Source organism: Amphiura filiformis, chromosome 13 (assembly GCF_039555335.1).
Source record: "Amphiura filiformis chromosome 13, Afil_fr2py, whole genome shotgun sequence".
Classification (NCBI taxonomy): domain Eukaryota; kingdom Metazoa; phylum Echinodermata; class Ophiuroidea; order Amphilepidida; family Amphiuridae; genus Amphiura; species Amphiura filiformis.
In genome coordinates, this window is record NC_092640.1 from 46,982,590 (window position 1) to 46,999,291 (window position 16,702).

Here is a 16,702-nt window from a genome sequence, read left to right on the forward strand (position 1 = left end):
ACAAAGGAATTATTTCCTTTTGTTTCCCCTTGTTTTGGGAACTCTTTAATTGCTCATATCTTTGGAACTGGTTGTTCAATTTCAATGGGGTTTTCTGCAAAATCCAGCTTTGTAAATACTTTTTACTATCCTACAGGAAACTGAAAATTTATTATTGCCGAGTTCCGACTGATTTTGCTTGATCGCATCACATATGTGTGTGACTGTGGTTATCAAAATGAGTCATCTTGTAATTTTTGTGTGCATTATTTAATGCTTTTTAGATTTTCATAAATTGCAAATTAAGCGTACTGCTAATCTATCCAGCTTGTATTATTTTGCACAAGGTCCTGTGCACAATGCACATGCTTGACACCTGGCACGTATATGTGGTGGTTAAGGGGGTACTACACCCCTGTGGTAAATTTGTGACTATTTTTGAATTTTTCTCAAAAAATAATAACACACCGGTAACAAAATTTATGTATATTATTGGGGCAAGGAATCCAATTACTACACTGAAATTTCAGTGACTCAAGACAAGCGGTTCAGTATATATGATAGTACATGTAAATGAGGTACAACCTAGCGGTACCTCTTTTCTTATCATAAAATAACGAACCGCTTGTCTTGGGTCACTGAAATTCCAGTGTAGTAATTGGATTCCTTGCCCCAATAATATACATAACTTTTGTTACCACTGTGTTATTAGTTTTTGAGAAAAATGCAAAAATAGACACAAATTTATCGAGGGTGTAGTACTTATAAGGGAGTCTCCGGCAAGCATAACATTATGCCTTATATATGTTAAAAAAATAACTATCAAGCACGTATCACATGGTTTTATTTAAAGCAAACTCATATTGACCATAAAAACAGTCGGCTCTCAACATGTGATATTCAAAATTCCCGCACCGAAAATGTCTAAGTGCAATGACGTAATGGTTATTTGTGTTCAATTGTCGTCAGCATTCATTGTATTACTGGGACGTCATTGCACTCAACAATTTCAGCGCCCGGGAATTTTGAATATCACATGTTGAGAGATGGATGTTTTTATTCGTTTTTATGGTCACTATGAGTTTGTTTTAAATAAAACCAGGTGATTTGTGCTACATAATTATTTTTCTTACATATACGGCATAATGTTGTGATTACCGGAGACTTCCTTTAACGCTTAAAAGGAACCTTGCAAAAGATTGTAGATACATATTCCTCAAAGCCACTACTACTGGTAGTCATGCTGGGAAGTGGTGAAACTACGTAAAAACTAAAGGGCTCAGGTAGCAACGTTTTCACATATATTTTGTGGAACCTGAGAGCACATCGGACAATTTACTTTGAGGACTGTAGAATTTCGAAAATCTCAATTTTCAATGATTTGCCATAAAATTTGTATTATATCGCGAATTTCAAAAAAAATCAAAATTATCTGATATCAGAAGGACATTCTTCATATTCAAAATGCAATTTGATATGTCTGAGGCACTCTCAGGTCCCACAAAAATACTGTGCAGGTGGATGACTATATATAAGGGAACACTTTATCTCTGTATCTCTTGAATGGATAGGCGACTTGACTCTGTTCACATTTTTATTTTTTTTTTCAGCCTGTTTTGGGCCTTTTAAGGCTGAATTCATGCGCCTTTCCAGGTAGTTTTTAAAAAAGCCATTCAGATAATTCTCATGCCTGGACTCCAGTGATTATAGGATTATTATTATTATTATTATTATTATTATTTATTCTTTTTTTATTGAGGGTTATACTGCTTCAGTGACAAGCACTGCTTTTCAAGCAGGCCCTCATTGATACATGTTATATAGCAACAAAATATATTACGATACACAATATTTACAAAATATCATACAGTATTTACAATATATTACAAATAAGTATAATGGTATCATCAACTACAAGATAATTATAAATACCATGATTCAAAATACAGAAATACAATAATTATATTTATATACAAAAATCAAGCAAGTAAATGAATAAAATATAGATAAAGACAGGCCTAAATTTCTTTAATTTTTGATAAGTAGGCCATGGTAGGCCATGGTCAAAAACTGTGGCTACTTTTTTTTTTTTTTTTTTGGGGGAGGGGGGAGTGTGCCATGTGGATTGGGGGTATTCCAGAGATGCCAACCCTCCCTATTTAATAGGGAGGCTCCCAATTTTTGGAAATATTTTTGTCCATTTTGACACCCATATTTGGCAACCTCCCTATTTCTGACAAGTTATGTGCCATTGAAGTTGCATGTAATTTTGAAAACCTCCCTATTTTTTGTTTGAATCCTCCCTATTTTCTGGATGTTAATGTTGGCATCTCTGGTATTCCAGGTGGGGTGAACCAGAAGTGGTCTGGGATAGCTGAGTAAGAATCGGTTTCTGAATTTAAATAGGCCCATGGTGGAGGCATCCCAATCGATGCCTTACGTCGAAAACTGACGTTCCAAGAACTGCACAAACAATAATCCCGAAAAATTCAAGTGGGGTGAGGGGCGGGTATGGCCACTTGCACACTTTTTGCATGTAAGCAAATTATTTACGAAAAATGTCCACTTTTCAGAATTTGTTTTGTTGTTTTTTAATTACTAATGTTTAATGTTGTAAAATCATATTCATTTTGTTTAGGAAGAGTTATTACCCTTGAAGGTGAGCCATCCGATACTATTGAGAATGTCAAAGCCAAGATACTGGACAAGGAAGGTATTCCACCAGACCAGCAACAGCTTTTCTTTTATGGTAAAGAACTTGAAGATGGCAGAACTCTTAGCGATTACAACATTAAAGTATTTGGCGAAATTGGTCTTGATGTGTGCCCTCGTGGTGATGATATGATGAGTATATTCATCAAAACACTAACAGGTAAATGAGCAGGCCTTTCTTGGTTTTCAAATTGTATATTTTGTGAATAAGTACAACGGTGATAGTCATGCAATGAAACTGCTTTACTGCTAATGCCAGAAAAAGAAAACAAATATGTGACCTGCTCTGATGAAACCTGCCATAAGTCGCACTCAGTCATTTCGAGATACAGCGAGTCAAAGGGGTGAAAAACCTTGCAAATTTTGTTTTTCAGTTTTTATTATTTTTTGATTCCTTAATATGTTTATTTTAACCTACCATTGAAAATAAAATATTCTTTTATGTCTAAAGCACCCAAATCTAGCATTTTCTGAGCCAAACCAATTCCTTTAACATGTCATTTTACAATTTTAAAGCCATTTTTCTTGCATTTGCCTTTTCTTTTTGTGTCGCTTCCCCCCTTCCCTTTGAAAGACCGTAGAATGAGGACCACATGTCCCAGAAACATAATTTTTGTATTAAATGAAAGCTGAAGACTGATACTAAATGATGACATCAAAAACTCAATTTTCAAAATTAGTGACTTATGTCTGGTTTTGTGGGAGCAGGTCACATATCGCTCATTCTACAAAATCCGGTGCCAATAGCCTTTTTTCCATTCTTTGGTCCACAAAAACTTTGTCGAGCATTTAGGGCATCAAATATGTTGTTTTTCTGGTAGAACTCAACGAGATCTACACGGACATATATAGTTTTCCATACTTTAAATGCTTTCTTCAGCCTGATTAACCCTTGCAAAGGCTCAAAAATCGCTAAAAATGCGTTTCCACAGCTCAAGTGTCACATCTAACCCTAAATATTTTCTTTGAATAAATGCGATTTCTTTACATATTTGTTGTTTTTAATTAGATAACGCACCATCATATTGTTTATCAACATTATTTTTTAGTGATTAAAATGTCTTTGTGTAATTCTAAAATAAATTGCACTTTCCACCAAAACGCTGTGAGCTACGTTACCCCTTTTTGATGATATGATATTGGAAAGAAGTAAAACAGAGGTATCAATGTAATTTGCGGTTTTTGAAAGGAAACACTCATAGGTTTTTAAAAATCACAGTAAAAATCGTGATGCTGTAGCATTTTGGCATAGAAATGTTGTAAACATTGAAATTTCGACCGACCATGTTAAGATTGGTGAGCTACGTTACCAGAATTCTATAGTATGCACTTGTATTACATGTACTTCCTAATAATATGTGAAAGCTACCAGTGGTCGAACCCCATTTATATTAGAATTAACCGACATAACGTTCTAACGTTCGCAAAATCACATTAAAAACATTAAAAACCAGTGAACTACGTTACTGTGAGCTACGTTACACACTCATTTATGCATCTTCAAAACTTCTATGAAATGGTGAAATCTGTTTTACATTTCACTCAAGTGATCTTTAATTTGCTTTTTATGACCTTGGATTGAGTAAAAACAGCCCATTTTATAGTCGGTAACGTAGCTAACATTACATTGAGTTTTAATGTTAAAAAACATCATGACATCCTGAAAGAAAAATATGCAAGTGGTGTTGGCAATTTTTTACATCTGAAAGTAGTGATACATTTACTTTAAAAAAACACAAAAAGCAGGTTTTTTTGAACAACTTTTATTTTTTCAATTTTTTTAGTGGATTGGCACCGGATTTTGTAGAATGAGCGATATATGGGAACATAAGACAGCTCTAAATTGTTTGATTTAAGGTAGCTGCCTCGGATACAACATCCTTGCAGAAAAATAGCTCCTGTGTCTGATCAATCAGGTCTATTCATTTAAATCTTTAACATAACAAAGAAAAGTATTTTCCCCACCTATTTTAAGAGTCTTATAAGAATTATAACAATTCTTATGTTTTTCTTTATTTTTTGAAAATTCCCTTAATTTTGACAGTTTTTGATTTTTTTGCCCACTTAGGAAAGAGCTATGGTTACCAAACTTTCAGGGATAGTAAATAAGCTTAATATCTAAATTCTCTTGTCAGTTTTTTTGGATAAAGTGTTTACTTTTTGAAAAAAATTATTTTTTCCATTTTTAATTTTAGGGAATGTTCAAAACACTGTAGCTTAAAATAGAAACACTTAATTGGAAAAAACTGACGAGAGAATTTAGATATTAATCTTATTTACCATCCCTGAAAGTTTGGTAACCATAGCACCCTTCCCTGTTGGCTAAAAAAATCCTAGAATTTAGGTAATTTAGTGTTTCTAGAAAAATCAAAAATCATAAAAAAGTACCAACATTCCTGTTAAATATATACTGGTACTTAAAGGGGCATTTCGTGATCCACAGCCTCATCCCCCACTTTTCCCAAAAAAGTTGAGATTTTTACACCACTGGATACCTCTGGCTACATAATGTTTATGTACCAAATATTTCTTGCAGATTAATTCGTTTAGCAAAAATATCGCTAAATTTGAATTTCGTTCTGGTGCACCAGAACGAAATTACAACACATTGTCTATGGAGCAGTGTAATACACATAATCATGCATAACTCGCATAACGCAAAATCGGAATCTACTGAAATTTTGGAAATAAGCTTTTTTCGTGGATATCTACTGAAAAATGTCATAAAAAGAGGATGCTAGGATCACGAAATCCTCCTTTAAGTAACACTAAGTCAGAAAATAAACTTGGTTTGTATTATTCTGTGATATATTGGCACCAAAATGAAACTTAAAACTTTTATATACAACTGCTATAAAGGAGAGAAAAATCAGTTTAAATAAAATCTTTGTTTTCAAAAATGTTGCTATTTTGAGAAATTGGCAAAGTGCCAAAAGCCCTTCCCTGTAGTAATTCAATGGGAATTTGAGATGACAAAAAATTGCGTAACTCAAAAACGCTTTGTTGGAAAAAATTAAAACTTGGCAAGTAAGGTTTTCTCATCAATACACACATCCTATATCTTTTTCAAGGAATTCTGAGCATGACACCGTAGCCGATACAGCCACCTTAAGGTGGTTCTGGACCCATTTTGGAAGTGCTCTATTTATGTTTTAAACATATTAATTGAGTAGGGCAGAGAACACTGATCCATATGCCTTTTGTTTGAAGCTAATCGGACATACGGTTTTCATAATACATACATTTTAAATGTCTTTGTATTGTATTGTTTTTATCAATAATAATAATCAATACAGTTAATGAGCTAATATGACTTGAAAGTGCTCATTAATATGTAATTTTTGCCAATATTTTGCTAAAATCCAATGCATAAATGTTCATACCATTTTTATTTAACAGAATATTGGTTTCAAACTTGGTCAAAGTGTTCCTAATGACTTCCAGATAATTTATGCATAATTAATGAGCTAGCCGCCCTAATTTGCATAATTAATTAGCATTTATGCAAATTAGCTCATTAATTATGCAAATATGCAAATGAGGGGGCGGCTTCACTATATAATACATTAGAACATATTAGAAACACTTTGACCAAGTTTCAGGGCAAAAGTATGCAAAATAAAAGTACCATGAACATTTATGCATTGATTTTTAGCAAAATATTGGCAAAAATTACATATTAAGGTGGCTGTGTACTCTCAGACATGCATGTAGTAAAAGTGCAATAACTTTGTAATTATTCGCATAAAACATATAAAAGTATACATTTTTATGAAGGCAAGACATCAATAAATCTTAATATAAATACAGATTTGGGGTAAACACAACAATTTTGAAGAAAATCACAAAAAGTGAGTTTTGGCAATATTTGTTAGGTACATCATAACAAAAAACACTCTTTCCAAAATATTTTATTTTGTTTTTAGCTCAATCTTGAGGCTCCATTCCAAAAACGGTTTTTATTTTTTTGATATTGGCCTTATTTTTTGAGATATTGACCATATAAGGCATCAAAATGAACTTTTTAAAATTCAAAACGCCTATTTGCACAAAATGATGCCCCAAATCGGAAATAGACCAAAATATAAAAAAATGAGAAAACCGTTTCTTGAGTCGATCATGCTTTTTACGATGATCATTATTTGCTTACCTATAGATGCTGTATTTATTGAGTTATCGTGTACCTAAATCGTCATTTTACCGAGAAAATGAACATTGAAATAATGGCCGATGAAGTTTAAAGTGGTCACATTTTGCACTTTCATCGAATCTCACAGGAGAATGCGACAGTTTTCGTTTTTGAAACTTATATTACGTGAACATCGGGTAAATCCACAGCCCCTTGAGAAGTTTGAGCGAAATCCATTCATAACTTGATATTTAAATCGGGAAAGAACTTGAAAAAACCCACATTTTATCAGCTAAAAGCGGAGCCATTTGACCACTAGGTTTTTGTGAAATCAGTGCTTCCGTGGTGTTTCCATAAGATGCGCCACGCATGCAGATAAGCGTCGGCGTGTCGCGTCCGCGTATTTGTGCGTTAACAAATTGCGCGATCGCAACGCGATGAGTTGTTGCGCTGCGTGTACCTTGCTGGTACAACAAAGATTTTCTTTCCTTTTCAATTTCAAACACGAGTGCAATAGTGAAATAAAATCCTTAAAATATTGCAGTTGGAGTTCACAAATCTGGATTTTCATTCCTTGTATTTATAAAAAACATAACAAGGTAGAAACATATCATAAAAACTCAATTTTGAGAAAGAAACAATGGCTAGAGTACACAGCCGCGTTAATGAGCCTTTACAGTCCTTTTAGCTCATTAACTATATTGATTATTGATAAAAACAATAAGATACAAAGAAAATATAATTTGATGTAGTATAGAAACCGTATGTCCGATTTGCTTCAAACAAAAGGCATATTGATCAGTGTACTTTACCCTACTCAATTAATCTGTTTAAAACATGCTCAAAGCATTTCCTTATTTCTAGAAAATGCATCCAATACCACCTTAAGGAAAGATGTTTTTGTTTTCAAAGATGAAATGGACCTCAATGCTAATCCTTTAATTCAACCTTACTGCCATTGATATTTAAGAATTCCATATTCATTCAATTAAAAAGTTCCAAATATGGATCTGTACAGTAATTTCTATTCTATAGAACAATCAAACATACAAATGTAAAGACTAATTTAAATCTAGGCATTATTCTTATATTGTGTATAATAAGTTTCATATTTTCCTTTTTAACCCTAATGCTAATGCTAACACTAACCCTAATCCATAAATCATTAGAATATTGATCTCAATCATTCCTGATAAGTTTCTCACAGGCTTAATGCTGGATGGTCTTGGTATTATGAAACATATGCTTACAAATTGTGTAATTTGAATTTTTTATTGCAGGAAAAAGAATAACACTAACAGTTGAACCATCATATACTATAAAAAATGTCAAAGCCAAAATTGCGATCAGGGAAGGTATTCCACCATATCAGCAAAGGCTAATCTTTATTGCTGGTAAAGTGAATGAACAACTTGAAGATGACAGAACCCTTAGTGATTATAATATTCTGAAAGAGAGCACCATTCATTTGGTATTGCGCCTTGGGATGCAAATATTCTGCAAAACCTTGACAGGTAAGTTGAGTAAAACTGCTTGTACTTACTACCCAGAGTTGTGAATTTAATTGACATATAGATTGAGTATGCATCATGTACTAGAGTTGAATTCCAAAGAAGATCTTACATCATCTTACATCTGCCCAGCTCTCTTGGCCATTCTACTGATAACTGGTTTCCTTGATTAAATTAAAATTTCTGCTTTTCCCCTAGTGGGAATCACCAAAGTGGGAATCACCAAAGTGGGAATGACCAACATGGGAATGACCAAAGTGGGACATGGCCTAACAAGGACATGGACTAAGTGAGATTGGACTAACTTGGACTGCACCAAGTGGGATTTAGACCAAATGGGATTGGACTAATGGCGAGATGGCCGAGTGGTTAAGGCGTTGCGCTGCCAGCCGGGAGATACGATCGACGAGGGTTCGAGCCTTGGGCTTGCCTTAGGTGAAAATTCTCTACCCTCCCAAAAAGTTCCTGTATGGTCAGGAATCCTTCAATTCAGTTCAGAAATTTAATTTCAGAATTTAATTGAAGAATTTCTTCTCGCCCCCATACACTGCTTATCACGTGCAGATATAGGTACTGGTAGTGTATGTGCTTCGTCCGTGATTCGGAAGTCACGTAAAGCCGTTGGTCCTGTGTACAGGAAGAGTCAAACCCTGTGCACGTTAAGTGTCAGAGCTATTCGAAAAGAGAAGGGGGACCATCCCGGTTCTGATATCTGCAATCAATCCTAGGTTCCAGGATCGTGCATAGGTTAACTGTGCACGTAAAGCCTGTGCGTTGATACTCAACCATTAATTTGAGGTAAGCATGTATATGGAAGGAAGGAAGGAGGAAGGATTGGACCAACTGGGAATTGCCCAGAGCAAACTCCTGGCTGCCCCATTCTATTATCCCGCCTGTTTGTTCATGTGAAGTCCTTCAAGATGGGTACCCGTCTGCTGATGTATTCAAAGCAATATCAATCAAAATGTTCTTAGAATCATTATATATTCTTAAACACTTGAGAACGTTCCTACAATCTTATTGGCTCTTAGCCATGTGATATGACACGATCATATTACATAATTCAGCATGTGCACATTGACGCAATATGTTTACTCGTTAAATGTGAACCAATCGGAGGTGCATAGCAACAAAGGGACTGATCGATTCTAAGCCCTAGGTAATTCCTTGTTGAATGTAGGATTTCATTTTATTAAAATTTGGTTTGCTTATGATATTTTTTATTTGAAGTGTTTAAGAATGAGAATAAAGGTATTGTTTTTATTCGCTCTTATGCATCTATCGTCTCATATAACATGGGCGACATCATTATTTTTGGTGTAAAACAACTCCTTGTTTTACTTAAAATAATGATGTGTCCTGTGTTATATGAGACGATACATGTAGATGCACGACAGCGGCTAAAAACAATACCTTTATTCTGTACATATTGAATGTGATACAAGAATATATTAAATCAAATATTGATCTCCATTGTGTTCAATCTCGTGACAGTCGCAAGTACCTTAATTCATGCAGAACTGATATTCTCAAAACCTTTTTAATAAGAATCCTGTTTGAAAGAAATGCTTACAAGTATATAATTTGTTTCTTTTCTTCAATTATTTCTACAGGAGGAACAATAGTTCTTGAGGTTGAATCATCCGATACCATTGAGAATGTCAGAGCCAAGATACAGGACAAGGAAGGTATTCCACCAGATCAACAGCGACTAGTCTTTGCTGGTAAACAACTTGAAGATGGCAGAACTCTTAGTGATTACAATATTCTGAAAGAGAGCACCATTCATTTGGTTTTGAACCTTCGTGGTGGGATGCAAATATTCATCAAAACTTTGACAGGTGAGTACAGGCAAACTGTGTGTACCCAGAGATTTGAATTTAACTCTAGAGCAGTAGAGTTCCAAGCGGGTGTCGACTGCAGATGACAAGTTTCAATTTTTTTATCAAATTCAAATTTCCGAATTGTACATTTTCATGACCATATTTGGAATCAGCATAAAAATGCATCAAAATAAGTACAAACAATCCCAGGATTGGTTCAGTGGTTCTTGACATTTTGAGAAAATATCTCTGTCATGAAATGACTTGGCCTATGGCTGGCATGCTATTCAAAGCATTAATTTGTAGTAAATAAGTTGTAGTAAATAATTTGTCAGTGTTCACTGTTAATACTGTTAAAACATCGGCGGCGGAACCGGGGGGAGGGGCAGGGGCCATGGCCCCTCCACTTTTTTGACCAGGGGGGCCTGGCCCCCCCACTTTAACCCATAATGTGCTGTGTGTAACATGTCTGGGTGAACATATATAACCAAATCTCTATTCTAGTCCCTTAACATGCTTAAAGAAAGTGTAAAAATGATGCACTAAATAGCTTAAATTGGACCTTCATTTTGCCAGTTTTTGTTTGCAAGATGCATAGCAGAAATTCAATTCGCACAATAACGCTTATCACATTGTTACAACACTAATATTCAACTGCAAGTCTTCAAATCGATGGTTCCAAAAGAAAAAAATAATGGTATATATTACAGGGTTTGAGATATGATCACATCAAAAGAATCATACACCATGTGCACTATCATAGCACGACATGTAGTCTATTTTCATAGGAATAAAATCAATTCATCTAATTATAAACTGCTCAAATAAAGAAAGTCCGCAGTCATACAACCCATCCTACACCAAAACCTGATCTTATTATGACAATTTGATTGATACGGTCGTATGCAGAATCTTGTTAGCTCCAATTTGATACCCAATTTGCTACCAAACACTCAAAAGTGACAAAGGTTGATACCAGTTTATGGCATTTGGTGCATTTTCGAAAGTTGCAAATCAAAAGCGAAGCACGCGGTCGAAATGGCTTAGCGTGGCAATATGGTCAACCTTGCTTGCCCACGATGGGCCCCTGTCGACTATCCCAAATGCGCGCTTTATTCAATTGTCAATTTAAAACGCATGGATTGCTACAGTGATTTACTGATGAATACTAGAGCACGATGCGATCGATATGACCTAGCGGTTGTTTCGGGCTATGTCAATATGTCAATGGTCGTGCTCTGCCATTCACCTCTACAGGTTCGCGTGGTCTGTTTTTAATTTGCAACTTTTGAAAATGCACCAAATTTCATATACTGCTATCAATCTCTATGAATTTAGAGATTTCGGTAGCAAATTTGGTACCAAATTGCAGCTAACAAGATTCTGCACACGACCTTATCAATCAAATTGTCATAACAAGATTAGGGTTTGGTGTAGGACGGGTTACATGACTGCGGACTTTCTTTATTTGAGGTGTTTATATGCAACCAAGGGGCGTGATCTCTTTGTCCCCGAGTTTACTATTCTATACAGACCATTGAAAGACTTGACCTTCAACAATACGTTTGAATAGATTTAGGTTGTTTATTTAGAAAGAAAACTCCTAGCGGAATCGCTGAGCTATTAGCGATTCACATAATTGGCTTTTAGCCAATGATTGGTTTGAAACCAATCGCTCACCAAGCATGGAGTGCAAGTATAAACTAACTTAGTAATAGAGGTTACTCTCGGCAGCCGGCGGGGAGTTTATAAAGACGCATGCTTTGATGCCTATAGAAATAATTCTTTCCCAGGCGTGGACGTTGACTTGTGGGGCCTGTTAAAACATCAGCAATTTGCAATTCGCAAAATAAAGCTTGTTTGAAATTAAAGTGCTTTACAATAAGCGATTTGGGCCCATTGGTTAAAATTCCATAGGCCCGCATATCAATTTGCACAGGCCCAAACTCAAATAATACAATTTGACACATATGTGATGCGATCAAGCAAATTCAGTCGGAACTCGGAAATATTGATTTTGAGATATAGCCAAAGAAAGGAAATATTTCCTTTTGTTTACTATTGTTTTGGCAACTCTTTAACTGCTTCTATCTTTGGAACTGGTTGTTCAATTTCAATGCGGTTATCTGCAAAATGCAGCTTTGTAAATGCTTTATACTATCCTATAAGAAACTGAAAATTTAATATTTCCGAGTTCCAACTGATTTTGCTTGATCGCATCACATATGCAGGTTTTAAACTCCACTTTTTAAGATGTCAGACATGAGTGATCAATTAACAACATTGCATTCATATTAGGCCTATACACAAATGCCCCAGAAATTCTGTGTAATTTTTTGACACTAAGAAAAGCTTCCCTTTTGATGTTCAATGATGTAAAGCGCGACCATCAATTCGTAAAATTCAGAAGCCTATTTAATAGCATGGTGCATGGAAATTAGATTTGTGTATTCACTATGACATATTGAGACTGAAAATCACACTGAAATTGCATAGTAAGGCCGAAAAAAAAATGTTTGGTTGCCCTCAGCGACCGACCCAAAAAATTAGAAATCTTGGGTCGAGTTTTTTTTTTTCCAATCACTTTTTTAGAAGAAACCTTAAATTTGGACAGTATCAAGGACATTTTATACTTGATATTCACTCATTTTATTTATTAAATGCATATTTGATGAAAACAGGCAGTATTTCCATTTAAATTCACTCCAAAATCGCACTATTTTTTACCATAAAATGATCAAGCATTTGTCAATGCTTGCATTTTCAAAATGGAGGAAAAATCAAGGAAGAGCCCATAAAAAAAAAAAAAAAGGATCGACCTACCGACCCTCCAAATTGTTGTCTTGGAAGGGCAACCAAACATTTTTTTTTTTGCCTAATGCTGAAAAATATACACTAAATAATACCACTGAAATAGCACTGAAATGAGTTCTTTTGTTATGTCTAATCACACTAAAAAATCAACCGCAAAACTTTTGAAAATGAACGGTCATTCATTAATCCCACTGAAATGATGCTATATAATCACACCGAAATGTGAAATTCCCAGAGTAACGCTGAAAATGGTTTTCAGTGTCAAAATTTTGGTGTATCCTTTGTGTAAGAGAATACCAAATAAATCCCAACTCTAATCATAACCCTAATCCTACCCTAAACCTAACCATAATTCCTAACCCTAACCCTATTAATTAGCATTTCGTGCTCTCTTACACTAAGGATAAACCAAAATTTCATAGTCATAAATGGTACACATCGTCCATGTCAGGTAAAGAATTATTTTGTATAGGCATCAAATCAGGGCACGAAATAAGAAGGGCCCTCGGCCCCAAAAAATCAGTGAGGGCCCACAAAAGACATATCTGGCAGGCCCAAATGCCCTGCAAAACTTGTGGCAATTTGCTCACTTTTTTGTGGGTTTCATAGGTTAAAACCAATGGCCCAAATTCAGGCCCACAAAAATTTATGAGGGCCCTCAAACATTTAAAATCAAGGGCCCAAATTCTGGCTTATTTCAAGGCCTGCATCAAATCATTACCAAATAAGTTTATACTTGTACTCCGCTATCGGTGAGCGATTGGTTAAAACCAATCATTGGCTAAAAACCAGTCAAATAGCTCAGCGATGCAGCTATGATTTTCTTATGCTAAACCTATATGTCACTGTATTGTTGAAGTTCGCTGTCTTTCAATGGTCTGTATAGAATAAAACTCAGGGACAATAAGATCGCATCTATTGAGATGAATTGATTTTATTCCTAATAATGAAAATAGACTACACTGGTTGATGTGGTGGTGTATTATTCTTTTGATATGATTATATTCTCAAACAGTTGATATATCAGTTTATTTTCGATCAATTTAAAAACATTTCGTTAAGCATTTAAATATATGTGTTGAAAGAATATGGCAATACCGGCAGCTGATGAGTTAGAATGATAAATGTTGTTTGATGCAAATATTCTGCAAAACCTTGATATGTGAGTTCGAACTTTGTGTACAGGGAGCTCTGAATGTAGTATTTAAAGATCAAAGAGGTTGACAGTTCTGCTTTCCCGATCATGATACATATTTTGGGTAATTGAACACAACCGTCAGTCTCACATTCAGAAACATAAGGTTGTTTTTACCCCTGTCTGTGCCAATCTGTCCTTTATGCATAAGAATCTTATTATGAAACACATGCTGTATTATATTCATGCAATGTTAATTATTTTGATGCAGGAAAAATAATAACACTTGAGGTCGAACCATCAGATCTTATTGAAAATGTCAAAGCCAAGATACAGGACAAGGAAGGCATTCCACCAGACCAGCAACGACTTATCTTTGCTGGCAAACAACTTGAAGATGGCAGAACTCTTAGTGATTATAACATTCAGAAAGAGAGCACCCTTCACTTGGTGCTGCGCCGTCGTGGTGGGATGCAAATATTCATCAAAACTTTGACAGGTTAGTTTGGTTAAACTAAAGGTGTGCATAGAGCTCCAGATGCAATTTAATTCCATCTAGATAAATACAACACAAAAAGAAAGTCCTCACTTATGTAAACTGTCATAAATCTATGACTGCTTATGGTGTGACAATTTGATTGTGTCAGAAACATAGGTTGTTTATCCCTGCCTGTGCCAATCTGGCCTTTATGCATAAGAATCTTACTATAAAACACATGCTGTAAATATTCATGCAATATTAATTATTTTTACGCAGGAAAAATAATTGCACTTGAGATCGTACCATCAGATACTATTGAAAATGTCAAAGCAATGATACAGGACAAGGAAGGTATTCCACCAGACATGCAACGACTTACCTTTGCTAGTGATCAACTTGAAGATGACAAAAGTCTTAGTGATTACAATATTCAGAAAGAAAGTACCCTTCAGTTGGAATTGTGTCTTCGTGGTGGGATGCAAATATTCATCAAAACTTTGACAGGTGAGTTTGGTTAAACTAAAGGTGTGCATAGAACTCTAGCTGCAATTTAATTCCATCTAGATAAACATAACACAAAAAGAAAGTCCTCACTTATGTAAACTGTCATAAATCTATGACTGCTTATGGTGTGACAATTTGATTGAGTCATGTGCAGCATCTTTTTAGCTGTAATTTGATACCACACAAATATATGCATGCTGTATTAAACTTCATTTTACACTTTGTTTGTTTTTGTTTATTTTGAGAAGAAACAGAGATTTTATTTCAATGATTTATAGTTCACTTTCATGTTATAGGAAGCATGCACATAGAGTATCCCAGAATGATCTGTACCATGTTAAAAAATAATTAAGACATCAAATATTTCCTTGCATCATTAGAATGTCATGGTGGGATGCAAATATTCTGCAGAATCTTGACATTCAGGTAAACTGTGGGTATACCCAGTGCTCTGAATTCAATATGTAGTATTTAAAGATCTAATTTCATACTTCCCTGCTACTTTGCCGCTCTGAAGATGATTTTACTTCACTGCGCAATCGCACTAGAAATGCTAGCAGTGACCAGCGGCAAGCCGATATATCGATCACTCCACCGCTTTGCTACGGCGGCAGCACCGTTGGGAGTTGAATTCAAATCAACTCTGAGCGGTGCCACTCTGACGTATGAGAACAAAATCTGATTTTGGAACAGTGCTGAGCAGCAAGAGTGGCTTTCAGAGTCATGCCACTGCTGCTCAGCGGTGTGCCGCTCCGCTTGCAGACAATTGCAAGCGGCATGATGAAGCGTCACCTGGCAAGCGGCAGAAAGTATGAAACCAGCATAAAAGGTTCACACTTCTACTTTCCCTCATGGTACATGTTTTGGGTAATTGAAACCATGGAGGGGATTTAAGCCATCAGTCTCAAATTCAGAATCATGGTTGTTTACCCCTGTCTGTCCCAATCTGGCCTTTATGCATAAGAATCTTACTATAAAACACATACTGTAGATAATCATGTAACATCAATTATTATTATGCAGGAAAAATAATTATACTTGAGGTCGAACCATCAGATACTATTGAAAATGTCAAAGCAATGATACAGGACAAGGAAGGTATTCCACCTGACATGCAACAACTTTTCTTTGCTGGTGATCAACTTGAAGATGGCAGAACTCTTATTGATTACAATATTCAGAAAGAAAGCACCCTTCAGTTGGAATTGTGTCTTCGTGGTGGGATGCAAATATTCATCAAAACTTTGACAGGTGAGTTTGGTTAAAATGTAGGTGTGCATAGAGCGCTAGATGCAATTTATAACACAAAAAGAAAGTCCTCACTTATGTAGCCTGTCATAAATCTATGCCTGCTTATATGATGTGACAATTTGATTGAGTCGTGTGCAGCATCTTTTTAGCTGTAATTTGATACCACACAAATACATGCATGCTGTATTAAACTTCATTTTACACTTGTGTTTGTTTTTGTTTATTTTGAGAAGAAACAGTGATTTTATTTCAATGATTTATAGTTCACTCCATGTTATAGAAAGTGTGCACATAACAGAATGATCTGTACCATGTTTTGGAAAAAAAAGACATCAAATATTTCCTTGCATCATTAGAATAATA

The 16,702-nt window shown here is 35.3% G+C and overlaps 1 protein-coding gene across 1 annotated transcript in view; it reads left to right on the forward strand.

The window, feature by feature from the left end:
- Nucleotides 1-16,702, forward strand: part of LOC140168442 (uncharacterized) — a 45,252-nt gene that overhangs the window by 11,224 nt on the left and 17,326 nt on the right. Inside the window, exons 8-13 of the mRNA XM_072191834.1 lie at nt 2,618-2,851; nt 8,101-8,334; nt 9,945-10,172; nt 14,375-14,602; nt 14,861-15,088; nt 16,112-16,339. Of these exons, the coding sequence (XP_072047935.1) occupies nt 2,618-2,851; nt 8,101-8,334; nt 9,945-10,172; nt 14,375-14,602; nt 14,861-15,088; nt 16,112-16,339 (1,380 nt within the window). The remainder of the gene's footprint in view (nt 1-2,617; nt 2,852-8,100; nt 8,335-9,944; nt 10,173-14,374; nt 14,603-14,860; nt 15,089-16,111; nt 16,340-16,702) is intronic.